Source organism: Lepisosteus platostomus, chromosome 2 (assembly GCF_059453375.1).
Source record: "Lepisosteus platostomus isolate fLepPlt1 chromosome 2, fLepPlt1.hap1, whole genome shotgun sequence".
In the NCBI taxonomy this organism is placed as follows: Eukaryota; Metazoa; Chordata; class Actinopteri; order Semionotiformes; family Lepisosteidae; genus Lepisosteus; species Lepisosteus platostomus.
Genome location: NC_142612.1, coordinates 29,511,830 through 29,539,215, shown reverse-complemented (window position 1 = coordinate 29,539,215; position 27,386 = coordinate 29,511,830). Strand labels below are relative to the sequence as shown.

The following is a 27,386-nucleotide window of genomic DNA, read 5'->3' as shown; positions in this document are numbered from 1 at the left end:
AGGCACAGGCAATGCAGTGGAAGATTTGGAAGTTGTATTACAGGGCATTAAACTCTGAAGGACTTGAGTAATAAATGGAATTGACATTAGAAGGTGGTGCAGTGGTCTGCATTAGTTTCTCACAGCGCCAGCCTTGGGAGTTCCAGGTTGGGAATATGTCTTTGTGGTATTTATATGTTCTTCTTATGTCTGAGTGGGTTTTCATCAGGAATTCCAGTTTCCTCCTGTCTCCTAAAGACATGGGGGGCAGGACTCTAAACTCTCTCTTTATTTAGGGATTTAAGGTGGTTTTACAATTGGAGGTGGGTCATTTCTATTACTAGACTATTAAGAAATAGAACAATAAGGATCAGGTGGTTTCCTTTCATTTGTAGTCTTTCCAGTGTTTTGACTGGTATGGATGTCCATCCATTCTCAATTACAGCTTAGTCCAATACAGGGTCATGGCTAACTGGTGTCTAACCCAGAGTAACACAATCTTGCAGATACTGTTGCTCTTTTACTTTCTCATTTTGAACAGACCAGCTTCTGCAGTAATAATATGAAATAAGCAAATCCAAGCATGAGCATCATCACTGAAGCACTTACTGGCAGAACAACTGTGGTGCTGCAGTTAAAATGGCTTGTTATGAGTAAGATAAACCCAACTTAATGCAAACTTTAATATCTGTATCGTAAGTTCAGTTTGCAATTTTACATATGATGGACATTGATTTTAAGTCTTACTTTATCATCTTTATTTCTCTTCATTCATATACATTACATTTTTATTATTTTACTAATGGTCTGCAATTTTACTATCCCATTTTTCAAAATAATGTGACATACAGTAGTTACAATTTATACAATATAATTAAAATATAATAACATGCACTATACACTGTAGATTTAAACTGAAATGTAATGTTAGACTTTATTGGAAGAGCAGTACATTCTGGAACTCAGGGCAGAGTGCAGCTATAGCCTGAGCAATTTATGCCAATCCTTCCAGATTGTCATTGTGAACACAAAATAAAAAGACAACTCACAGCACACTTAGTTAATAAGATCTGGAAACATGTCCTTCTGTATTCAGACCCATATATTAAAACTCAAAGATCCATAAACCCCATGACATGCAAGGTATAAATTTAACATACAGTGATTAGAAGTACTCCAAAGGGAAGTCATAATACTTTATAATAACAATTATACATTATGGATATATATATATTATTTTTAGTAAAATCTAAAACATGTAATTAATCACAACACATTTGTGATTTTGCACATTAAAAGAAGCACAACAAACTTTAAAATTATTCCTGAAATTCCTTGTCAATCACAGGTCAGGAATCCCGAGTATAAGTGGACTATCCAAGATTGATATTTATTCAATATCCAAGAATTGTTTCAATACTCCCAGAAACACTCTCATTTGTGTAACAGAAATGGAATTGAATGAGTTCACAGACACATCTGTGAGTATATTTACTTTTCCCAGATCTTCTGAGATTGAAGAGATTGCCCTATACTTGAGGACTTTTATGACCTTGCGCTATTTCAATTGGCTAAAATGTTTCTTCACTGCCTTGGCATTTTTGAACTTTTAAGAATCAACACTGCAAAAGAATTAGCAGATTTTACGACTGTCCACTGTTCTAGTTCTAGAGATCAGCATCACATCTTGTTTACATTGACTTCTAATTCCTTGTGTTTTCTGTCTTATTGTGCCGCTCGTGCACAGTGTGACAGATGGCATTGAGGCTCAGATGGGGTACTAAAACCTGCTGCATGGAGAGAATCTGAAAACAGACTAAGAACAATACTCTTCTGCACTGTATGGTAGATGGAAACTTGAGCAAGATCAAAGATTTGCTTGGGCCCAGATGAAACTTGTGTTGCAATACAAAAAACAGGTTTGTAATAAAGTGATTATTATGAGTGCGGAAATACAGTATATTCTCTCCCCCAGGTTTTGATTCTTGTCTCTTTAGTGTCACTTTCAATGAACCAAAGGATTAAAGGCCTGACAGTGAGACACATTGGTGCTAAGGGGACAATTTCTGTTTATTCCATGCTAGGAAGTGATATCCTTGCTGGACATTCTTGTTCACAGTGAACTCTAGTCTACAGGCTTTGTGTTTTTTCACTGTGATTCCAGAGGAGCCGATTCCAAAGGTTTTCAAAATGTTACACATGGCTCACAGATTACTGTTGTCCTTATGTTTATTCACTGCTACTCACAGGATATCGGCTTTAGCTGATCAGGATTAATTACATGGAGGTTACAGGCCCCTGTCGGCAGTAAGCACCTCAGTGACGTTGATAGAAGCTGACTTTCACACACCCTTTAGAAAATAACCTGGCCAAATATTGTATCGTCCCCCAAAACAGAAGTATTTTGAACGGAGGTGTTTTCATTTCCAGTACTAAATGAGTACTAATTTTTCCAAATGAGGATGGACAGTTGGTAGTTTACGGCACATGAGGGGACATCCCAATATTAAACATGCAAATAAATCCCACCCTTGTAATAAGCTCCCCCTGCCTTCACACACTGCAGTTGGTGACACTAGGACAGAAAGGCTGCTAGCAGGAGGGGGTTGGGGCCTTTCTTAACAGGCATGGTCACTGCTGGATACCAGAGAGCTTGAAAGAGACAGGAGCATGGAGCCATAAATTAAAATCAGGCACTTCTGAAGTGACAGGATATTCAGATGGAAAAATAAATTCTTTAAACTCACCAAATCAATATTAATATAGAATTCAGCAGAATATACTTTGTTGGCCTTGGTATACATAGATTTAAGATATATTTTTCAAGACGCTTAATAAAAATTTACAATATGCAAGTGCCTAATGTCTAGGGCTCAGGAACTAGGAACTAGTAGTTTCAAAGAAAGTTTGGAAAGCAGAGTTTGATTGCTAATTTCTGTACCTGGGGTTAATAAACTGATCCCTAGGTGAACTATATACTATATAACACTGAGAGCAGGTTATGCCATTTAAAACCTGGTTCACTATCAAAATAATTACTCTTTACTGCATGTTACATGAAGATGATAACATATGTTTTGGTGCACATGGTGTATTTCTAGACTGAAAAGGTTCCTTGAACCTCACATGTACAAATGGCCTACAGCTATTACGGATATCGTTTGTTTCAAACAAAATATTGAACATTCTCACATGTACGTTTAAAAAAAATCAGTACAGTATTTACATTTTTGAAAAACGTTTTCTTTTAAAAAATCTTATTGTTTTTTTAACCCGCTGTGCTAAATTCGTGCCTGCAAAGACAATTAACCTTGAAATTGATTTAGACTTCTGAAATACTTCAAAGGCAACAGAACACTCTTAGACTAATACTTAGAAACAATATCATAAATGTGTCTGCAATTTTCTGCATGTCAGATTTACTGTATTTCAATCCTTTTCAGACGCAATGAGTAATTCTGCTTAACCCACCCCTTCACAAAAAAACTAATAAAACGCCATCAGGTTCATCAACATAACATTAATAGCCTAATTGAAGAGAAAAGTAACGATTACAAGACACGTGAGATGTTTTAGGCAATCACGTAACATCCATATACATTTTCTAAAAATATTTTTTGCTTGATAGTTATTTGGTAGCTTTTAATTGCGTAATTTCATTTTTGAAGAACAAACGTGTCATTAGAGCAACAGGTATTGCAGCATATTCTTCATAATCCTACAATTAAGAACATATTACAATAGCACTAATTATTTTGTAATAAAAAGCTTGCAAAAATGTTTAAAAATATATACGGTTCTCCTTTCCGAAATATATTTCGTGTTCTTTCAACCTGGGAAGCTTTAGAGCTAAATACAGTAGAGGGAGTTTCTAATTCCAGGAGGGAGGAGTGTTGGGAACTAGCTGCGCACATAGAGAGGACGGCAGAAAGCGAGATGATAGGAGGTTGGTGCAGCGTGGAGACAGGGGAAAAGGAGCGATAATGAGACGGTGACAGCGTTGGGGGATTGCATATTATGAAAACAATAAGGCACTGGGCATGAAAAGCTGAGGAACGCAGAATAAAGAAGTAAAAAAAAACAATACATAGAAGGGCAGCTATCATGAGGATTCCGTTTTATTCTCAAGGTGTACTGCGCTAGCGAGCAACTGGAGGAGTGAAGGAGGCGAAGACGGCAGATGGTTTTAATTTGGGGATTTCCCACCTGCTCACCAGATTTTATTTATTTATTAAAGAAGTTGATGCAAGGTTCTGCTCGGCAATGTCTCACACGGTCCATCCGGAAACTAGGAAGTTCACACGGGGTCTAAGCAAACCGGGAACTGCGGCCGAGCTCAGGCAGAGCGTCTCCGAGGTTGTCAGGACGTCCGTGCTTGTAGTAAGTACTGTAAACTACTCAAATTGCTACGCCTACGCCTTTTCGTTTTGCTTTGGTGGGAGATTGTCTTAGGTTTTGAGAAGGCTAAATTTGAGCCTTTGCCACTTCTTAGCGCAGGTACACCGTGGCCTAAGAAGAGGATCATTCTATATGAGGCAGTTTAATTATAGGAGTAGTTTAAAATGATTTGTAAAAACCTCATTGCTTGCAGTTACAGTAGTTGTATATGAATGCGCTCTAGGTAAAATGTAATTTCTTACAACATTGTCTGAAAATTTTCTTATTAAAAACATCTCTTCTGAAATACAATGTATCACGTTTGTGGTTAAAGTATTTGTAAATACAGCTGCATTTGAAATACATAGAAAATATGTTTATATTAAATGTGACCATGCGTGAGCACTGCCATTATGTTACTGCTTAATTTAAGCGCAACACTTGCCACTTTTGCTAATTTCAAAGCCTATCAGAAACAATTTTGCTACCTTTTCCCACAGTCCATAGTATGACATACTGTAGTTAGACTAAAAAAGATTCATTACAATAACTTCCATTGGAAATATGTTATTCGGGAGCTACAAAAATGCTTCTGTGCATGTATGAACTTGTTTCAACTTGTGCCCTAGAAATAACCAGTCTTAATTCTGATAATTAAATATCTTATAAAATCACAGTTCGGAACATAATACTCGACTGAATTGTTTTGGTTAATATATAAACGTTATTTGTTGGTTTTCAAATGCAAATATAATTAGGCATGTCCCGCATTAGGAGCGTCAATGGATTATTTTGAGCTGAATGGAAAGTGGACGTTTCGCATTTCGTATTTTTTCGTTTTAAGATCTCAGAACTTTTCCAGAAAGTTTACCTAAAATTGAGCAATCGCAATTGGCTTAACCCGGCTGTGTACACCACCCATGCTAGTGTCGCTTTCGTTTGTTTAAAAAAAGTCATGCGGCAGTTCTTCCTGTCGGTCACTTTCTGTTTGTGACGAAAAGCCCCGGCTAGTGCAAAAGCATATATTGTTGCCATCAGCAGGCACAGAAATGGGGGCACACTTCCCAGAGAGTGGAAAAAGCAATACTTCCCGGTTGCAGTGAGTGAACGAAAGCCATTGTTTCTCTTTACCGGGCGATGAGTTTATTATGCTCATTGAATGACGTGCAGTTGTCCTGGTGAGAGCATTCATTAGACTGAATATTTGAGAGAATATTCCCTTCCAAACTGTTTTTCCTGTTTTGGGTGTTGTGGTTGAAAAACAAACTGTTTCTGGATGATTTTGAGTGAAAATAAGCTTTTGTTATTGGATGGGTACAGTAGCATACTAGTGTCATCCTTGACTGTACTGTATTTGCTTTTGTCTTGTACAAGTAACATTCTACCTTTTGTTTTTTAGGAAAAATGTTGAGTCTGTGATGAGAGGCAGTACTCTTCTAATTTTATTACATGTATTTTCTTTTAAGGGCTTATACAGCATCAGTGACAATTATATATTATTTCCTGTCTTATTTTTCTGTGCATACTAGGTGCATTACATTTCTGAAACAAGAAATGTATCAGTTTTGCAAAATGGGATTTTACTGCATATTTAGTAAAGAGCCATTCAAATAATTTTTCTGAGTCTGATACATCTGATGACTTCATATTGAACATAATATACTATACATGCAGTGATAGTGGTGCATTAAGAGCGATGAGTCAGTTTCCATTTTTTTGTTGATAATGGTCAGATCTCCTGGTATCTGGACATTTCGAGTCTTGGTTGAATAAATAATAATTTCATTGCAAATGTAGGTTTCTGCAGGTCCCGGGTGAAGTGCTGAAAAGGATTCTATCAGTGACAGACTATACAGTAGTTCTATTTCTGCAGGCTGGCACGAACAACAGAAAGTGCTGCAGTTTGCCACAGCAATCTTAGAATGTTAATGGGCACTGGTGCCACGGCGTCCCAGGAGACCAGATAAAGAGAGAGCTTATCATGTCCCTCAAGACTCAGTACATCTTCAGCTCTAGCTGGTGAGACTAGTGAGAAAAAGATGCACAACTGACATTATAAAGGATGGATAGACATCTGCTTTTAATCCAGGGGTGTCAGATGTACTACCTGGAGGGCCTGCTACAGTATTTTTTGTCTTCCAAACTGAGTACTCACTTAAACAATAACCTGATTATTTTCTTAGACATATACATAATCAACTGCCCGAGGTCTCTTGCAGTTGATTCCTCAAAACGCCTCATTAACGGTAGATGCTTTGTAAACTCTTGATAGCCAAGTTATAAGTATGTCTTAAACATATGCGGTTAATTAAATAATTAGCTCCACTATGTAATGGAGAGCTCACGAAGGAACAAAATCCAGAGGACACTAGATCCTCCAGGAACTGAGTCTGGCACACCTGTATTAATCAGTCCTTCACAGGCCGCAAGGGCTGGCAGCTCTGTGAACTTCAAATAGGAAATTCCACCACAAAGACGCCCTGGATATACTGTAAATGGTTTTGTTTCAGTCCACACTGCATGTGTGGCTATAACCTTTCCCAGAAATTAAGACTAAAAATCGTCCTTACTCCTTAGGCACATTCAACTTAATAAAACATTGCAACATCAATGTTTTAAAAGCTTGAATGAAAGCCATTCAAGACCCTTTTTGTGTCTTGTTGTTAAGGAGCAATTGTTCTAACTTTCCTGACAAAGTTGCTAGGTTACAGAAACGGATACTGGCCAGGTTGTGGCAGGAAGAGAAATGGAATCCTGCGCTGCAATCCCAGACACATATACCCCCACCTTTTTATTATTTATTCATTCCAGTGTGTGCCGGCTGCGAGTTTAGTCAGGACCCACAAAACTGCATGAAGCATAAAACCAGAACATAGACAATGGTAGAGGAAAACAGCCGGAGCAATTTGTGATTTGTAGTTTGATAGTATAGGAAAAGTAATGTCTTAAAAATAGTGGGAAAAGTTCAGGGATCATGAGTTTTCTTGGTACAGTTTAATAATATCTTGATAAAACGTTCCATGACTACTTATGAACTTATGAACTTATACTGTTCTGGTTTGGATTCAGAAATGGCTTTAACACTGTAAATTGGCTAGCTGTAGAATAATTATTCACAAGCCCTTTTTATGTGGCTACAAAGTAAATTTTGTTAACTTCAGGAGGTTGCACTGACATGATAGTTAATGCCCATAGATGGTATTGTCAAATTCATGTCTTAAGTAACTTAAAAAAGAGTAAAATGAGCTTCAGTCTGGTTATGATGAGGGCTGAACGAAACAGCACTAAACCGATTATGTACAGTATAGGTCTGTTCAGTAAGACTCAGGCCGTCAGGCCGTTTAAGTGCAGTAATTCAGAATGTACTGTAGTATTCTGAACAGTTCCAAACTCCAACATTATATCCAAAAGGAGAACATAGGTTTAGTATCTGTTGTAGGTTAAGAGAAACAAGCAGTCATACAGTAGAAAACATAGTTACTCTCTTTCTTCTTCCTGAGCAAAGCAGCTTTGTTAATAAACAAACAAACATGCAAACAATATCTGGGAACATATTTACAGAAAACTGTGATTTGGCTGCTAGTAGCTAATTGATCTGAGGGTCACATTGAGCCGTTTCTTGAAAGAAGCTGTGGCATGAGTTTAACCAAAATATGGTTGGACAGCTTGATCTCTACTCCAGCCAACCTTTGCATAATGAAATCATCCTGTTCTCTGATTTTAAATGCACTACCATGTGCATCAGTTTCTTTCAGGAATCCTCTAGATAAGATTTCTTGGGTCAATTAGCTACTTCAAAATTGGTATGAATAGGCTGAGTGGCCTCCTCTTGTTTGTAGCCTTATGGTAGTCAACATGGACCCAAACTACAGAAACTGATACATTAATAGTAGAAGAGAGTTCAGCACCTTATAGTTGACCTACTCCACTACATCCTTCATATTGACAACTCAAGAAGCGGACAGTGGGGGCAGTGTGGTGGCTCTGAGGCTAAGACCATGCGCCTGTGGCTGGAAGGTTGCCGGTTCATATGCAGTGGCCGGCAGAGGAATCCTAGTCCGTTGGGCCCCTGAGCAAGGCCCTGAACCCTAGCTGCTCCAGGGGCACTGTATAAATGGCTGACCCTGTGCTCTGACCCGAAGCTTCTCTCCCTGTCTGTGTGTCTCATGGAGAGCAAGTTTGGGAATGCGAAAAGACAAATTCCTAATACAAGAAATAGTATAAGGCTAATAAAGTGATCTTATCTAAATCTTCACAAGGGTAGGTGAGACTCCTTTCACAAACAAAATACAAAGGTGTCATCTAAAAGAGACCACTTATGGCGTATAACAAAAATATTACCCAGTAGATTTTTAAAAAGGGGAAAAATAGTTCCACAAACATGAAAATAGAGCTCCTAACCTCACCTTTACTCTAGGTCTCTTCTGTACTTAATATCTGAGGCTTTGGCTCATCAAGGAGGATTCCAGTGGTGGACTGTGTGCTTTCACTCGCTCACACCTCTTATTGCTTTTCTCCAGGCTCCTGCCATATCCCTCACTTGTTCCTTTACTGAACATCACTGTTTTTTTTCTGTATAGCTCATGGTCACACATGCTGCTGGTCATCTTCTGGAAGTTTCCAGCTTGATAAGTGGTCCAGCCATCTGGTCTCTTCAGCCTGGCCTGTTTAGCTGAATGCAAGCATAACCACCATCTTTCATCTAGCAAACCGGTGCTCAGGGTTGGACAAGTTCCTATCTATTAAAAAGTGGCACTCATTAAAATATGAATAGATCCTTAATCTCTGGAATGAGGAAGAAAGCAGGAATGTGAGGCAAGGGGGTGGGTAAGGAGATCTACAGAATGCAAACGTGAGAATGAGTGGGCGGAGGTGTGGAAGATGTCAACCTGTAAATTAACCAAATGTTTTAATGAGAAATACCAGCATTATCAGTGTCTTACTGTACAGAAATGGTGCTCAATTTTTTTTTACTTTATCAACTGTAGCCCCGTCTTGCTTGGAATCTAGCAGCACATTTAATCGATCACAACCTGCTAACCAGGAATCCGATGCAGGTGTTTTGTGTCATGGAGCTGATGCTTACCAAGCACATTCCCAGCCGCATCAAGAGGTGGCTAAATAAGAAGTGGTATTGTAGGCCGTTCTCGGGGAAACATTTATATACTGTAGGTGGTTTACGAAATAAACTATTTTCACTCCATGAAGTGTGAAGTTAAATTGTTGTTGTCAAACCCATAAATCAAGAAACTGCTGGTGTAGAGATGCACCTTTGGCTGTCAGGGACAAATCTAGTGGGTAAATGGGGTAATTGCTTATAAATTGATTAATTGCCGTGCTACTGCTTTTATGACATTGTTATACTGTTACTTTCGACTTGCCAGTACACATTTTGCTCCATTATGCCTCTTGTGGAAGAAAGTGTATGCTGTAGGGAGACGGAGAAAATAAGGGATATTACTATTCGATCCGCAGATGCTTGCCTGTCTGCTCGTCCAATACAAACAGCATGCACTTCTCTTACAGCCAGACGTATGAGTATTATGGGAAAGAGGAAATTCACAAGTAGGCTAAAAGTAAAATGCATCTATTTTTATACACTATTTCTTTGTGGAAATATCAATCCTATTACCTATTTTTAAGGATTCCTGCTATAGTGCAATTTATTTGAGTAAAATCCCTTTTGAAGAAGAAGGTATGCAGTCTGTATTTGAAAGCTCTCAGGAAAGGTGACTCTCTCATAGTCTTTTGGGGATAGAATTCCAGAGCTTTGGGGTATAACAAGAAAAGGCACTCTCTAACCTATAGAATGTAGACGAGCCTGGGGGGTGAACAGGAGCCCAGAGCCAGACAAATGAAGCTTGTGAGGTGCAGATGACGTTACGTCAAATAGGTACTGAGGTGCCAAGCCTGTTTCCTGGTACTGTCATTTGTACAGTGTTGCCACTATTTGTATGTGTAGCCACACATCTATTGGAAGCAGTAGATGTACATCTGTGGTGCATGCTCTGCACCAGGTTGCAGATGCTATCTTGCAGGGTTCTTTCCTGTGTCTCTTGTAGACCTTGGATAAGCATGTGCCTTTTCATTGGTCTCTGCGCCTCACATTGTCACAGCTCATTCTGCAACTGCTCCGTAGGGTTTTTTCTGGTCAGCAGAACATCCATGGTATAACTGTCACTTTTACATGTCACAGTAAAAACCACAGGACACAGTTATAATGTTTGATGATGTTCCTTATCTAGTAACTATGAATTTACCATGAATTGTGAAATGGTGGAATATTGTCATGTCAGAATAAGCCCCCAGGAAGGACAGCAAGCGAAGTAGACAACTATCACTAGAAGTTGGATTCTGTAGTGATTGGAGACCATCCCACTTGGAGCTTCACCTTGATTGGTCTGTCCTGCACAGCAATTAGTCTGTTTTGCATGACCGCTTCACATACCCCGATGTCCGTCTGGGTGGTCTACAGAAAACCTTGATTCTCGCTAAGGAAGACCTGCCTCCATGGTGAGCAACGGCAAGCTGACCTAAAAAACTGTGACTTACTGTGTATATGATCATTCTGCAGATACCTTTTCAGAAATGCGCACTATGAAGTGTTGAAAGTTGGGCTGGACTTTAAAAGTAAGGTGAGTTTGCCTTGCTTGCTGAACACGTTTAGCCTGAAGTTGGTGAAGATTTGACGAGACCTGTGTTGTCAGAGGATATATTAGAACAGAATACCACAACATCATGTTTAGGTTTAGCTTAAATCTGGGGTTTAAATCTTTTGTGATTCTACATTCTGACATTCTTTTGTTGTGGACAGTGATCTGTCAGTTATAGACTTGGAAAATGCCTTTATGTACGAAGAGACTTTAAAAAGCTAATTTGGAAAAATTAGGCCTCACAGTTCAAACATTTTGTTTAAAAAGGTGTAAGGAGTTTGCTATGAGGATCTCAATGGCACAGTCTACAGGTTAAATATCTCTCTCGCTGCATACAGTAGGTTCAAATCTTTTTTTAATTTGTCTTTCTTGAAGTGATTAAATACTCATGTTTTTGGCTGTGTTTTTATTAGTGCAGTTTTTTACACATAGATGCTATGTTTTTTAAAGTAATTGCAATGCCATGCTGTAAACAAAAAGGATTGATTTTAGACACAAACACTTCCCATGTGCAAAAACAGCCAACTCCAATAAAGATGTAGTATCAGTGAAAACCACCAAGTGATGTCTTTTGTAACAGGAGCTGGACTATATCAGCTTGGAGACCCTCACTTTCAGAAATTAAAGCTTGGGTGGCTTAAAGTGATCAATAAAAAGGGGCTTAAAATATAGCCAGGATTTAGATTATTCATTTCTTCAGCATCAGCTGATTTTCTTTAATTATCGGTCGAGTTGTCAGAGGTGCTCTCTTCCTGGAATTCCAGACATAGCAAGATGATCTGACAGATACAGATCAAACTGGGAACTTGTTTGCATTTTCTCTCAGAAACCACGTAGGCCTTCCTCTTGAGTGTTGAGAACTGGTTTTAGAAACGTTACGTAACCTGGATCATTGTAATGAAAACCGCAGTAACTGTAGAAAACTGCTCAGAAACCAGCGGTTTAGATTATCACAACCAACTGAAGTGCTAGATACCTGGGTCTTAACAATTGTTATTAATTTCCTGGAGTGTTTCAAAACTTGCTTTTTTTAAAAGAAAGTATGATTTGATTATAGCTAATGCAGTATTGGTGGTTCCAATCTTTTCCATCTAGCAGGTGAGAAATATCTGACCACATGCATGGGATTCAGCTCTTTGTTCATTGTTTGAGCACAAAGCCTTGCAGTGCACAGGGCACAGCTGTAATGGGCCTCTTGTTTTCCTTATCCAGTAGCTGTAAATATTGTAAACCGTGGATTTGCCATTAATTGTGAATTGGTGGAGTGTTTTGCTACCCTTTATCTGCTATGGGTAACGTGATGCAACAATTTATTTGATCTTGAGTAAATATAGAAGAAGAATAATAACCAGAGGTACCAAGAGGTAACCAGAGGTACCAAGCCTTTTAGGGGTGTAATAAGCTCCTTCTATTCCACTGTTATCGGTTACTCGTTCTTGCTGTTGTTCCCACAGCTACTAATGACTGTTGATTTCAGGCTTTCTGATATGAGAAAGAGAAAGAGAAAATTGCTATAAAAAGAACTTGCCATGTCTGGTCCTCTGGGACTGTGTGAAGTTTAGAGGCTGATAATATCGAGAGTTGTGTAATTATGATCAATAGCTGTGCATGTTATATTCTAGCTAATGGCCATGTGCCCAGGCCTGCTGTCCTGGTGGTACTCCTGTTTATTCTGTCGGACTGAGTCATTAATCAGATGAACTGGTATTCAAGCCTGTAAAAGCCCATCATTTTCTTAGCATTATAACTCAATTCTGTTTAGTTGGGCCAGCTACATGTATCTGTGAGTGTTGTAAAAAACAGGTTTACATGAACTCTTTTTCACAAGATGCTGTATAGAACGGATTTTATGTGTATAAGTTAAAATGGATGTAAAGAAATGGTTATTAAAGATTTTGTGCTGTGATACTCTTCAGTCATGTTGGAGTTATTGTTTTTTTCTGATTTTATTTTGATAGTTTAGCTTACATTTTATGTGCATATATTTAAGTGAAAGGCACAGATTGTGGAGTTGTATAATGGTAAAAAGTCAGGTTTCTGCCTCTCTCCTGGTTTTACGGTCATATGGTGAGTGTATTTTGTGGGAACATGGCACACCAGCTGACACTAGGTGACTCTAGGCAATTAACATTGATTTCTTTTTTGCACACTGTCTATTTTCACATTGAGATCCCATTGTACCAGATAGTCACATTAGGCAGTCATTTCCATAATGAGGCCACAAATCTGATTTCAGCTGGCTTCAGTGGACCCTGTGGCTGCTTTCAGCAGCTTCTTTACTGACTACAGGCACAGTGAAACTGAAACCATATCTTAGTGAGATAAGCAGTAATAAAAACTTTCAGCCATAGACGTGGTAGCAGTAACCTGTATCATTTAATCATGTAATTCTGCCTCATAGGGATTTACGCCCTGTGTTCATAGTAGTAATGAAATTATTAGGTCCCATTTCATGCTGTGATGCCTAAACTGGGAAAATGATATTGGAACAAAAATGCTATCAGTGGTTAAAGCACTAGTTGCTTTCGTTAATTTTAAAGTGTATCTACAGAAATTGATAACACACTTTAAAATGTTTCTGTAAGAATGGTCCTCAGTGCAGTAGCTGCAAATTGATGCATTTACTTTTCCTAGAATTTGTTGAAAAAAGTCAAATGAAGCTGTATGTTGTTGTGAATAGCCAGGATTGAAGGGTCAGTTAACATGAAGGAGATAAGCTACATTGTCTGTGTTTTGCAGGTGCGAAGCATGATTCTTTTCTCACTGCAGTAATCAGAAGTCACACACTGGCACTCCTGTGAATAAATCAGAGATGACTAACCCTGACACAGGGTTGGGAGTCGCAAATGGATAATTTAATTGTACTGAAACCATCAATGTCTTAAAAACATGAAGATTCATTTGGACCATCTTAACAGATGACTTGCTCAATTGATTAATGAAGAGATTGTTTCAAATTAAAACAGGTAAAGGTATTTCTGATTTGTCGGAGTTTCTTGTGTGTTCCACTGTTTTTATTCTATTTAATTTTATTAAGAGTGACCTCCTGGAATCTTTCCCAGGCTTGGCGGTCACTTTCTAATGTACATGTAGGTGCTCACAATTTGTGTACCTCTTTCATGGAAACATGAAGTTAATGGGAAAAAAAACAAACTAAACTTCACGATCCTGGAAGTGATACATTTTTCTGAGCTCCTATAAACTGGAGGATCCTCACTGTCTTTCTTCCTTCTAACCTATGTGTGCCCTGGGATTTAACATGAGGAGGCTGATAATGTTAATCTAAAATGATTGCCGTGTCAGGACCTACTCATGTTTCCAGTGGTCCTGGCAAAATAGCCTGAGAAACATATTGCTTTGGATCCTGAAACAAGAGAAATAATTTGAGCTTAATCCCTTGACGTTCACTACCCACCAAAAACTGTCGAGTTTGTGTGCAACTCCAAAGACATTTCAGAGAATATTAACGGTTCAATTTCCTGCAGTAGTGCCTTAGTAGATCTTAGAATCACAGCGTGACTTTTTTTTTGTAAGATTGGTCCTAGTTGCATGTTTTCCCTGTTAAACTGCATGTGCATTGTATTATACCAATCACATAAAAACTAGTTCAGTCTTGCAACTTTGGCACCTGATTATAGACAACCAGCCTCTATTCTGTCCTTAAAATGAGGTTTCTGTACATTGCCAGCTTGTCTCCAGAATAGCTGTCTTTTAATAGATTACTATATCTCCAGGGGAAAGCACTTCAAAGACATGTTAAGGTAAATTTTATAGTTCTAAGGGACCAGGGTGATGAATAACTGATACTGTAAAGTGCACCTGTAGGAGCACTAATGGGATTCTCAACAATGGGATTCTGACGGTTTTTGGTCAGGTGTTCTTTTTATTAGGCAAACTCTTCATGTTTTAACAACAATACATTTTTTTTTCTTTCTTGTTTTTCCATTTGACTTGTGCATGATACAAATTATTTTTTTCTTTTTTTGTTCTTGTTTAAGGTCATTGTTATTCTGTTATTGTCCATGCCTTTTAAAATGAAAACAAGATGAGATGTGCTATTGTACGCCTCAGAGGGATGTATTGGCTACACTCTGGCGTCACTGATGCTCTGATCAATATTTCACCAAGTCACGAGAAAATGAGTAGCCTTAACAGTGTATTGCTTTACAGAGAACGATAGCTGACTAAATAACTGTTAGTTCCAGGACGTTAAATCAAAAAAGAGATTCAGACTGTACGTACAGAAGGGTCATTTGTACAAAGCAAGGCCCATGAGGTTTACATTACATTTCATTCATCACAGCTGTCAGTTTGAGTTTGACCTGGCTTTTCACAACACCTGTCAAAGTTTGTTCTCATCTAAACTGGGAGACGATGCATACGTGGTAACAAGTGTCAGTGTCTGTCTTGAGGCTTAAATTCCTCTCCATTGCAGAGCTGTCACCTGAGTTGTAGAGAAGATAACTTCATGGACAGCTGCAGCTTGCATAGGAAAAAGGGCAACTAAACCACTTTAGTGCTTCGGGGCACTTTCGTTGCAGATGGAGTGAGCCTTTACAGTGGCACTGTGTGATGTACAACATTCTCCCATTTCATAAAATGTTCACTATAAAAGAACTCATTCTGCAAAAAGCCGCTCACTTTGTGTTGCTTCGTAACTAATTTTGTTTTCCCTGTATTTGTATTCATGTACATGAGATTCAGAAATATGACTGAAAATGTTGGGTGTTCGTTAAAAAAAAAGGAAATGAGATGTAGAGATTTGTTTCTCTGATGCAATTCATGACTTCATGAATGTGACGCTTCAGTTTTCTGTGGCAGTTATAGACAATATACAGGAGCTGTGGAACCTGTTGAGATATTTCTGAAAGGTAGAAAGTGCAAACACGTTCCCAGGGTCCCCAACTGATTCAATCCTGAGTCTGTCATCTAGTGTTCAGACAGATTCAGGATTTCAGTGGAGTTTAGCAACATTTTGGTGTATTGCCTGAATGGTATTATTTGTGCTGTGCTTGATGGTACAGTATATAACAGAAGCTCTGTCAAGAGCTTAGCAAAGTACGAGGCTGGCATTAAGCAGCTTGCCCACACAAGTCCTGAGGTTTCCAGGAGGATTGATTTATAGAGGGTCAAAGAACAAACCACTGACAGCCCAGCGGTGAAACTTCAGTACAAATTGCATACCCTGCCACTTTATTTTTTTTTTCTTTATGGCCCATAAAAGTAGGTAAATTAATAAAATAAACAATTTCCTTGTCATCTCTTTGGCAGTGCTAACAATGAACCTTAAATACATGTGGTCTTATCATCACAATTTGACAACGAGAGCCTTGTGAGATGAGTTATTTGGACGCAGAAGCAAATGGTTGTTTTCTTTCAACAGTGAAATCAAATCTAGTCAATTAGCAGTTAAATTAATTAGAGCAGACTTGTGATTTATGCTTGTTACTGGTTTGCATGTTTCATCTTTTACTGGCCTAGCCAGGAAGAGCACTGGTAGCTATTTGCCTAGAAGCGGCAGTGATTGCTGACGGATTAATTTTCTGGGGGAGAAGTTAATAATGGATGACACACTGAAACAAATCCATCCAGGCTGTGAGGCCTGCTGTCTCCTGTCTCCTCTCTGCTGCTGCTGCAGGAAAGGGGGAAAGTACTGTTCACACAAAGTGCAGTGGAGTGAGCTCTGTGGCCTTCTTGCATTGATGCACATGCCTTTCATTTGTGCTGTAAAAAGAGGAGTAATGTTTGACGGTAGATACAGTTTAATTGTATTGAATGAAAGTGCATTGTTCATAATTGCATCACCTAATAAGTCTGTTTCCTGTTGCTGTCCCCAAGAAAGAGTCTGTTCATGGATAATTGTTTAGTAGCAACATGGAGACCCTTAATCCAATAGCATTAGAAAATACCAATATAAGATGTTTGCTGTATTTGAACTCTTCCTTTAGCCCAAATTTTTCATTGTTTCTTTGCCTTAGTGTTTTGAAGCTTTGTAACATCCTTTTGAGGATTATCTCAAAAGGGCGGAAAAGATAACACTAGTATAATATTGCAATTCTGTTAACTTATGTTTGAGAGATTAATTTTAAATACACCTGTTTGTAATTAATGAATGTTCATAAGAGGCTGAACTTGAATTTTATATTGGAGAGGAATATTCTGGGTGGCAGTGGTTAGCATCGTCTCCTCGCAGTGCTGGGACCCTGGGTTCAATTCCATACCCGGGTCGCTCTTTGTATGATCTTCCCTTGTTTGCGTGGGTTTCCACTGGGTGCCCAGGTTTTCCCCCACAGTCCAAAGACACACTTGATCTTAGCTAAGAGGACGAGAAGTCCAAAGACATACTGGTTGGTTAATTGGCTCCTGGGAAAATTGGCCCTGGTGTGAGTGCGTCTGTGTTTTGTGTCCGTCTGCCCTGCGATGGACTGGCATTCCATCCAAGATGAATCCCACTATGTGCCTGTTTCTTGCTGCGATGGGCACCATCACCCTAAATTGTTAGATGTAATAAGGCAATGCTCGGATGGAGTAATATTATGGTCCATTTTACATAAAGAAATGTAACAAAAATCATCTTTCCCCAATCAAACATTAACATTTTCACAGATTACTTATCCTGGTTCAGTCTGTTATCCCAAGGGGCACAATATTTATGCTTTTTCATTACCTTGCATTCTGTTACATGTAAAGCTCTTTTGAGTGTGCTCCAGGCTTAAAAGAGCCACTTGCTGACTTTCCTTATTTGGCCATAGCAAGAGAATAGAAAAAACTTGATTTTGAAACCATAGCCCTGTTGCTAGATGTTATGGGTTATCCCCCCCCCCCCCCCCCCCCGGACTGTTTAATTGGATAACTGACAAAAATTAAAGAACCCTAAACTGGGAGAAGATAATTGATCAGAAGCAGCTGTTAACATGAAGTAGGAACAAGAAACTGGCCTCTTAGTGTCTTTTGTTTAATGCAACCTTTGGGGAGGCTACAGGAGCAGTTAATCCAAAAACTGTTGCATTAACATTGGGTAAATAAGGCTAACATAGGTTTTGTTTACATAGCAGATCAGCTTTTGTGTGTTTCACACCTGTCACACTTGTAGGTCGAAGTCTTTTCTTTAAAGGAACAAGTAATAGGTTTATTCCATGCTGAAAAAAAGAAGAAAGAGAACACAACGTTTCGGCCGTGGAGCCTTCTTCAGGTGTGAGAGAGATATATTGATGACGCAGTATAGAGGTCATTTGTAGAGGTCAGGGACAAAAATGTTGGCATAGCTGGTTCCCATGGGTCGGCTGGGTAGAAGAACGCTTCTTCGCTTCCTACACTGGCTATGTCCCTGACCTCTACAAACGATATATTGATGACTGCGTCGGTGCCGCCACATGCTCCAACGATCAGCTTGAGTTCTTCCTGCACCATTTCACCAACTTCCACCTGTCCCTCAAATATACGGTTAACATATCTTCCACTACTCTTCCGTTTCTAGACATCAACTTCTCTATCAACTACCCCCGACTGGCCACTTCAGTTTATTACAAACCCACGGATTCACACAGCTACCTCCTGTACAGCTCATTTCACCCCAACCACACTAAAAACTCTCTTCCTTTTTCACAGTTCCTTGGGTTACGACGATTATGCAGCGCCAACATCGAGTTCGAGAACCAAGCCCTCGAAATGTACTCATTTTTCATCAACAGAGGATACCCCAGCAGTGTGATTGACAGGGCCCTTGCCCGAGCCAAAAACACCCCCCGGACCATCAACCCGATCAGGAACTCCCACCGTAACAACCGCATTCCTTTGGTGCTTCCTTACCACCCTAACACACTTCCTATCCCCAGGACCATTAACCACAACTTTTCCATCCTACAGGATGATCCCTCCATCGGGGCCCTCTTTTCTGATCGCCCTATCATCTCATATCGCCGACCACCTAATCTGCGTAACCTCCTTGTTCACAGCTTCCTTGACCGCCCTCAACAACCATCCACACCAGGCACTTTCCCTTGCAACAGAGCTCGCTGTATCACCTGCAAGTACACAGCCACCACCACACTCATTCAAGGCCCCTCAGGACAATTCCGGATCACCCAGACAGCATCTTGTACCTCCACCAACCTTATTTACTGTATCTCTTGCAGTAAATGCCCAGCCATCTACATTGGAGAAACAGGAAGGAGACTCGGAGACCGCTTCAGAGAACACGTCAGGGCTGTGAAGATTAAAGATCTCTCCAAGCCCATTGTTTCTCATTTCACCTCTGACGGCCACGACCACTCTAATCTCTCCGTCTGTGTTCTCAAAGACGGTTTTCCGAACTCATACATCAGGAAGACCACCGAAACTAAAATTATTCTGCAGCTAGGATCACACATTCTCCCTTCCCTTAACGACAGACTACTGTTCTTTTAAATTTTCTCCATTCATTGGAAGTTTCATTTCACACCTCTCTGCACCCATTCTGACTTCACACCTCTTGATTGGCCTCTCTTTCTGTCCCCTGCTCCTGCCTCTCACTCCTCCTCCCTCCCAACCTTTGTTCTCCCGCTACTTTACCTTTGCCTACTGCCCTGTCTCTCTCACACCTGAAGAAGGCTCCACGGCCGAAACGTTATGTTCTCTTTCTTCTTTTTTTCACCATGGAATAAACCTATTATTTGTTCCTTTGCAGCCTATGCATGCTGACGCAGCTACCCACCTGAACTACTAAGTCTTTTCTTTATGTTGTGACAAAGGTGGTAATTGAAATGCATAGTTGTGGAAGTTTCTGTCACGGCGACTAATGTCAGGGCAACCTGTTGATGGGTGATGTATAGGAGGCAACTAGCCCGGATGGTGTTCCTGGAAGGTCCTTTGTTGACCAATTGGCCACAGTTTTTAATGCAGATTTTTAATATATTACTTTTACAATCCTCTCTTCCCATGCGTTTAAAAAAAAACAGTATTATACCAGCAGCAAAGAAAAAAGCTGTGACCTGTTTTAATGATTACAGACCAGTAGCACTCACCTCTACTGTAATGAAATGCTGGTCATGAGGCATATTAACACTATGGTATCTGAGTAATTAGACCCCCTGCAGTTTGTATATTGGGTCCACTGACAATGCTATTTCCCTGGCTCTTCACACCGTCTTGGCTAATTTGGGTGATAAAGAGACAGATGTTAGAATGCTATTCATTGATTATAGCTACACCTTTAACACGATAGTTCCATCCAGACTAGTCACCACGCTTAATGATCTGGTCTTTGAACTCTGACTCTGAACTCTGTTTGAGTGCTAGGCTGGCTTAGAAACATTTCTTAGGCTAAGATGGATATATTAGTAGAATCACCAATATAATGGTGAGGAATGCTTGTGAAAACCTGTGTAGCCCTTAATGTGTTTTGCTGTAAAGAAAACCTTTTTGTGGTGAGTTTAAAGGAAATTGCACCATGCTTGTGCTCTAAGAAGTCAATGTACTCGCTTACCTCATATTAGTGAGACTTTTATTCTCTTTCTCAATGTGCCGAGGTGTCTAAATTCGACTAAGGGTTGCCTCATGCACATAAGTGGAAAATTAGTTGCAGTCGTATTGCTCGTAATACACCATTTATGTCTGTCCAATGTGCTGTGACTGAGACTGGTCATAAACCATGAGCCAGGTTTTTTGTTCAAATAGCATTGAATTAGAGTACAGCAACCTATCTGAAGTGGTTTTGCTAAATAAATGTTTGTTTTCATAAATGCTACAACAGGATGCCCCCCTTAATTATGCATCAGTCTTAGCTTACTGAAGCTGCAGATAGGGACCATAACCTAAGCAACAGAAAACAAAATCATGCTTGCAGCTGGACAATCACCTCATCATCTGGTTCTTACCATTGTTAGTGCCCATGACTTCCTATTTCCCATTTACTGCATTTGGAAAACATGACCAAGTAAACAGGCCCCAGTTCTGAGAACATGGGCAAGATAAAGTGGACATCCTGTGCTTGAAAAAGCAATGTAGTTGCTGACTCAGTGAAACAAGCAATTATGGTCGCACCGCTGTTCTTGATGGAGGTATAAAGTATTGGAAATGAAATGGGGTTACCGTAAATCCAGGAGCTCTGGAAAGAGACGAAACAGATTGCTTTTTCCTGTTGGCAAGCACTGTTTGGTGTTTTGGACTGCCTTTTGTGGTTACATGTTGGTGAGGTTTTCTGGTGTCTTGGATTGAGGTTGTGTTGGGTTGAAATGGCATGGATGAAAGGCTTATTTTACCCACTGTAATTGTGAACAAGTGTTGCTGCTTGCTGAAGTGAAGTATCGTAGGATAACAGTGCAATACTGATAGAGCTTTTACTTCTGGAAGAGGAACAATAAGGTACAATAAGAATTAAAGCTAATTGTTCTCCTTTGTAGAAAGTCAACCCATAAAGTGATGTTTTATCAAGGTGAATAATGTTAGTGTACATTCTGTTTCATAAATCATGAAAGAACTTGTCTTAGGTTCTCAACTTGCTACTTTTATGAGAATAAAATGAGAGTTTAAAATAATGGCAATGGTAACCGCACCAAAAAGTATTTTTTTTTAATTAAAGAAACATATCTAATTTTTATCTTTCTGTTTAGATCTTTAGAAATCAAATCGGGGTATATTATGTTAAAATTGTATGGTGCACTAGTAATACCTCATTTAGAATAGTTTTCAAAAAAGATATTGCTGCATCAGTCCAGTGCAAAGCAATCAGAAACTTGCTGATGTTGAAAAGAATGTCCTATTCTGACAGGATAAAAGCTGAAATGGCATTGTCTCCAATAGAGAAGGCTACTATGAAATTTGTTCTAAGTATTCAAAATCCTCAAAGGCATTGTCAAAATGAACCCAGTGGTCTTCTTCAAAATAAGCATGGAAACATGAAATAGAGGTCATAAGCAGAAAACTACAAGGAAGTACATTTAAGATCATGGATAGGAGGCACTTCTTTACCCAGAGGATTGTGGGAATGTTGCATAAGGTACCTTGCAATTCTCAAGCCGATCATCCTGTGATTAATTAGTTAAGGTCTACCAAATGGACTAGATGGGTTGAATGATGTCTTCTCATTTGTGTTCTAAACTAATTGTAAAATATTCTCCATTCGTGCTTAAGTCGGTATAAGTTTGGGAAATCAATGAAACGCAGTCCGTGATCTCCAGCCGAACATTTTACAACAAAGAAGGCTAATGAATCGGTAGTAGAACCAGGAATGGGCACTATGTAAGGATATATTATTATCAGAATCAATTGATTTGGTCTCAAAAGGAGAACGTTTTGCACTCAGTCAGAATATCCCCCGTTTTCCTCCAACTTGATCTTGCAGTTTGTTTTGGTAGAAGCTGTGTATCCATGTGAAAGTGCACATCAAAAAGACTTGCTTACAGTACTGGAGCTTTCCACAGTGTCTCTGTTGAATATTCTCCTCGTGTTGTGATGGAGGCAATGTGCTGCGTAGGTACAATGAATTTCTTGTTGATCTGGAATGTCATTGAGTTTCTGTTGAATTGTATGAGACAGAGGTGATGTCTGCCGGAATATAAATTGCATACTTAGCAGCAAGGCAGTGGCAGACTATATGAAATGGTCATTATTAATGGCTCTCTTTTAATTCTTTACTTCCTATTTTAGTTTCACACATTTTTGCAAATTTTGCAAATGGTTATTGTTAATTGTAATAGAATATATTCTCTTTTTTTACATTTGTAGACATTTTTACATTTCTGTTGTAATTCTAAATTTACATTACATTGTGAAAGAGATGCTTTTTTAGGAAGGGGCTAAATTTTTAGGAAAAGACTATTGCACTTAGTCTTTTAATGCCATTCTATGGAGCGTATACATCTTTTTCTTAGAAAGAAGTGAGTTTTGGTTAAGGCCATGGATGTCCTGAGGGCATTTGAGCAGGTTTTCTAAGTTTAAAGTAGCAGCATCTGAATACCAGCGTCTAGCTGTTAAATTAATCCAAATAAGCCAATAATTTTAAGGCACCTACAGTAGCATTGATACATCTTCATATATATTGTATATTGTATACATCTGCAATTTAGAACACTTACTGTTGTCATATAGATATTCATTTCTAATGGTGATTGTCAAATGAGTATAATTTAGCATGCTATTAATTACAGTTGGTAAATTCTCAATAGCAAGTGTTTGTGCTTTTGAATCTTTTGCTTTGCATCTGTTGAATTCCAGCTTGTCAACTACACACATCTGTGGTCCTAATTATTCCCTTTAAACATGCCTTACGCCATCACATACTGTATCCCATTCACAGGATAAAGCTAATAAAATGACAAATTTACTGATTACAAAAAGTGATTCCTGTGTATTTTCTTGGTTTTCACAGTCTGCCTGTTTCTGAATTTGCTACCTTTCATTCACTCGTAATATAAATCATCTATGACAATGTGAGAACTTTTTTTTCCTAAGTGGAGTAGTTAATGAAGTTACAGCAGCAGTTTATTGTAGTCTGTAGGCTAAGGTAGATCATTAATATAAGAGAACTGTAATAATAACTTTTAGTCAGCTCTTCAAAAGCTTCAGAATTGTTGGTTCATTGATTGTTTTGGTAAACTAAGTTTTTAAAGGGAGGAAAATTCAAAGATCTCTTTTAAGATAGCTCTGTTGTCCCTCTGTGCCACCACTGCAGTATAAAAGTCCTTTTAGTACTTTAGAGCCATTGCAGGTCCCTGTTTTTATGGCACAAAGTAGTAAAATAGATTAATACTTAATTAATACACTTAATTAATAATTTTAATTGTCGATTTAGTTTCTGTTTAGAAATAGATGAACATCGTACGATTATGGAGCTATCTTTGAAACCATGAAGTCTAAAAAGAGTACTTAAAAGATACTACATAAGAACATGTTCAAGTAGGTGGCCATGTCAGCATGCGCAGGCTGCAAAGGAACAAGCAAATGTTTATTCCTTGCTGAAAAGAGAAGAAAGGAGCTGAAACGTTGTGTTTCCTTGCTTCTCTTTTCAGCTTGGAATAAACCTTTACTTGTTCCTACGTAAGATCATTGTGACCTGATATAGAAAATTCTGTGAACCACTTGGAAGGTTATTCATGCATTATCCTTAGGACATTCAGTTCTTATGGAAAATAAAGGAAGCTTTGGTGAATTGAATGAAAATTTATTTGTTCAGATTTTTAAATTGCCACTGAATGCATTTACTACTCTTTTAAGCTGAGGAAGGCTGCATTTGTCTTCCATTTCTTTTTATGCTTTATAATTATCCTAGAAGGTTTTGTCTTGCCTCACAGTTATACAGAATAAGATTACAATATAATTTTAAGATCCTACTTAATTCCCAGCTCTGATCTTGGGCTCAGTTGTTCAGAAATAGCTGTTCATTTCAGACTAGATGCATTAACACTCTTGAACGAAGAAACCAGACATTTTTTCCTGCACAATGTAAAACCTCTAATTTGTCACTGTTTAAGGCACACAAAAGAGATCTTTAGATTTTTTTTTTGGTTTTGCAATATCTTCCAAAAACCCTGAAAATCGAATGTTGACAAAAAAATAAAAACTTTTCCAGAGAGGCTGTGTGATCAATATTTCAGTTTTTTAGTCCACAGGAACATATGCTGTTTTTAGTTAATGCTGGCTGCTTTCAGTCTTGTTGAGGCTTGTCTGCAAAATTGCACTCCATTTAGATACTGTAGTTTCCAGGAGACTAAAATACTCAGAGCTGCAGTAATGACTTGCTGTGCTTCAGCTTGTTCGCATACAGATGGGTAATTTATTAGAAAGCCAAACAAGAATGGCGGGTGGTCGTAGCACGCATTTACCATGAGGCTGCCGAGGCTGCTATGGTGTAAATATTCCTTGCCCACACTCATATGTACAATTGGGCTTCATTCTTTGCACCAACATACAAAGGGTGATGTGTGGAAACTGAGGAGTCATATACAGTAGTTGTCAGCCAGTGGATCTACAGTAGTTCACTTGTTCTTATGGTCCTACTTAACTATTTAAACTGACATTTCCAGCTGGGTGATGGCCATGCCAGGCAATCAGCTCAGCTCTATGATCATGGGTTTGAGCCATGTTATTTTATAACATGTAAGTAGCAATCTGTGACTTGGATTCCCCCAAGTAGTGACATACGAAGCTGGGGTGAGATAAGTGGCCAGATGTCTCTGCGGCATAGCCAGAAATCGTGGCACCTTAGGCACTTGCAGGCTAGCAATGCGGTCAGTGAGTGATGCATCTCTCTTCCGGTCGGTGCTAGCTGTAAAGGTAGGCAGGTCTGAGGAGTCTGTCTGTACTTCTTCATTTTCCCATGTTTGCAATCACGAGGTTTGTAGTTGTGAGCCAAGATCTGACAATAAGCCAATTGTGTGAATTGGCTGGTTCAAATGAGGTGATTCAATATTTATAAATTGAGACTATTATTTCTCTAAAATATAAAATATAACTGACTGACTTAATTCATTGGTCACTTAAAATGCTGTTCCTAGATTGGCATGTCATGACCCTAGCTGCCCTTCTGTGAGTTACAAATCATATGTCTAAGAGTTTCTTTCAAATCCTTTTTTTGGAGAACAGCCTTCTAAACATCCGTGTCGGTGTAGAGTTTTTGATTTTTGGGTGTAACCATTCATCCTGTGATCTTAAAGTTTTGGCCTTGTCGCATGGTGCTAAATGCAGGCCACTTTGATTAACTCAAGGCTGACTCAACCCATTCGCTTCCTGCTGTATACTCTTCAGGAAAAAATAGGCTTAGATCAAGTCACTGTTCAAAGTGATGACCACGGATTTGTGGAGGGGCTGCTAAGCGCGGGTTAATGAAGCTGTGAGAGACGTTCTTTAACATCAACACCATTAAATGGGAAGTCGGTCATGAAAAATATCCAAAACCATCCTTCTGCATTTGCTCAGATCAAAGATTTATCTGTTGTCCTACGCTCAGTAGTTTGCAAGGTGCTCATTCCTTGTACTCCTTTGATAAAATGAACAGATGCTAAAATAGTAGTTATCATTTATATAACTAAAATCTTTGAAATCATGTCTGGCCACTAGCAGCTTTCTCTTTCAAAACCTATATTGGACAATGGAAATTTGGCGTTCAGAAATTAATACAGAGTGTCTTGCTTTTTCCACATAGAATGTACAGTCAGGGCCCCTCAGACATTTCTTTGTTCTCAGATCTGCACCTTTTTTCACTAGGTGCTGAAGGCAACTTCTTACATGTATTGAGTGTCCCCCGAATGAGGCAGATTTTTGGAGAGTTTCATTGTCTAGATGTGCTACCTTAAACTTTGTCTGGGCATTTTTGTTTAATGATAACTCCGCGGTGAGGTTTTCATAGGGAGTTTCATAGGTTGACCTTTGAACGGGTATAAAACAAATGCTCTCAGTTGTTTTCATGTCACTACTGGGTTCTTGCCTTGCTTGTTCTTATTTCTGTTTTCTACCCTGATATAAGGGATATTTAATAAACTAATAAATAATAATACTAGTGACCTTTTTCCTACTCCGATTAATGAGGGGGTACAGACATGAAGAGATGTTGTTTATTGCATTGTGCTTCTGCCATTGTTATCATTCCATCCTTTCATACATACTGTAGGTTTTCCAACTGCTTTCTCCCGGCAAGCCATGGATGTGAGGCAAGATATAGGACGCCAGTCCTGTGCAGGGCACATGCATACACCAACACGCACACGACGGTCATTTTTCCAAGAAGCCAGCTAACTCACTCTTTTATGTTTTAGGAGTACATCAGACTGTTGGAGGAAATCAGTACACCTGGAGGAAACCCACGCAGGGAGAACATACACAGTCCACACAGATAGCACCCCAGTTCCGGCATTGAACCGAGGGTCCCAGCCAGACAGCAATGCAAACCATTGTGCCAGTGTTGCCCCATCATTGTAAATTGTCATCATTTTGGGGGTCCTTAAGTAAGACACTTAGGGGCTGGAGACGTTTTAGATGGAAGAAAGGTCTTGTATTTGATGTTCTGTTTTGTTGTTTTATTTTTAAAAAAATCCACAAAAATGGTTCACAAAAGCTATACCACAAAACTGTTCAGATCTGTGAACATCATTATAGAGATAAATTAGGTGGCAAATAAGGTGAAATATATACCTTTGTCCCTTCAGTTTCTTGAGAAAAGGGAAATTCATTGGCGCAAAGTAAATGAATAAAAAACTCAAGCTAAAGCTGCATTTCTAAATCCAGTCAATTTATTTTTGTCTAGGTGTGTTGGACTTGTCTAAAAATGATTTTTGAAGAGAGACTCCGTTTTTATACACTTCTATTTTTACCTGGCTAATTACCTCTAAACCTGTGTTCCTGAAAAACCTGTAATTTCCGTAATTGTGAAAGCTATCCAAAGACCTTTAGGTCTTAAGTGGGGAA

The 27,386-nt window shown here is 39.0% G+C and overlaps 1 protein-coding gene and 1 long non-coding RNA gene across 7 annotated transcripts in view; both read left to right on the top strand.

Moving 5' to 3' along the window:
• Positions 1-3,887: 3,887 nt before the first annotated feature.
• Positions 3,888-27,386, top strand: part of LOC148676176 (dedicator of cytokinesis protein 9-like) — a 158,807-nt gene continuing 135,308 nt past the window's right edge. For all 6 annotated transcript variants that reach the window (XM_088604287.1, XM_088604306.1, XM_088604278.1 and 3 more), the window contains exon 1: positions 3,888-4,359. In XM_088604287.1, the coding sequence (XP_088460413.1) occupies positions 4,243-4,359 (117 nt within the window). In that variant the 5' untranslated portion in view covers positions 3,888-4,242. The remainder of the gene's footprint in view (positions 4,360-27,386) is intronic.
• LOC148676178 (uncharacterized) lies at positions 4,970-27,193 on the top strand. The gene is made up of 2 exons (XR_015926141.1): positions 4,970-5,534; positions 26,738-27,193. It is a non-coding gene; the product is annotated as an uncharacterized LOC148676178 (long non-coding RNA).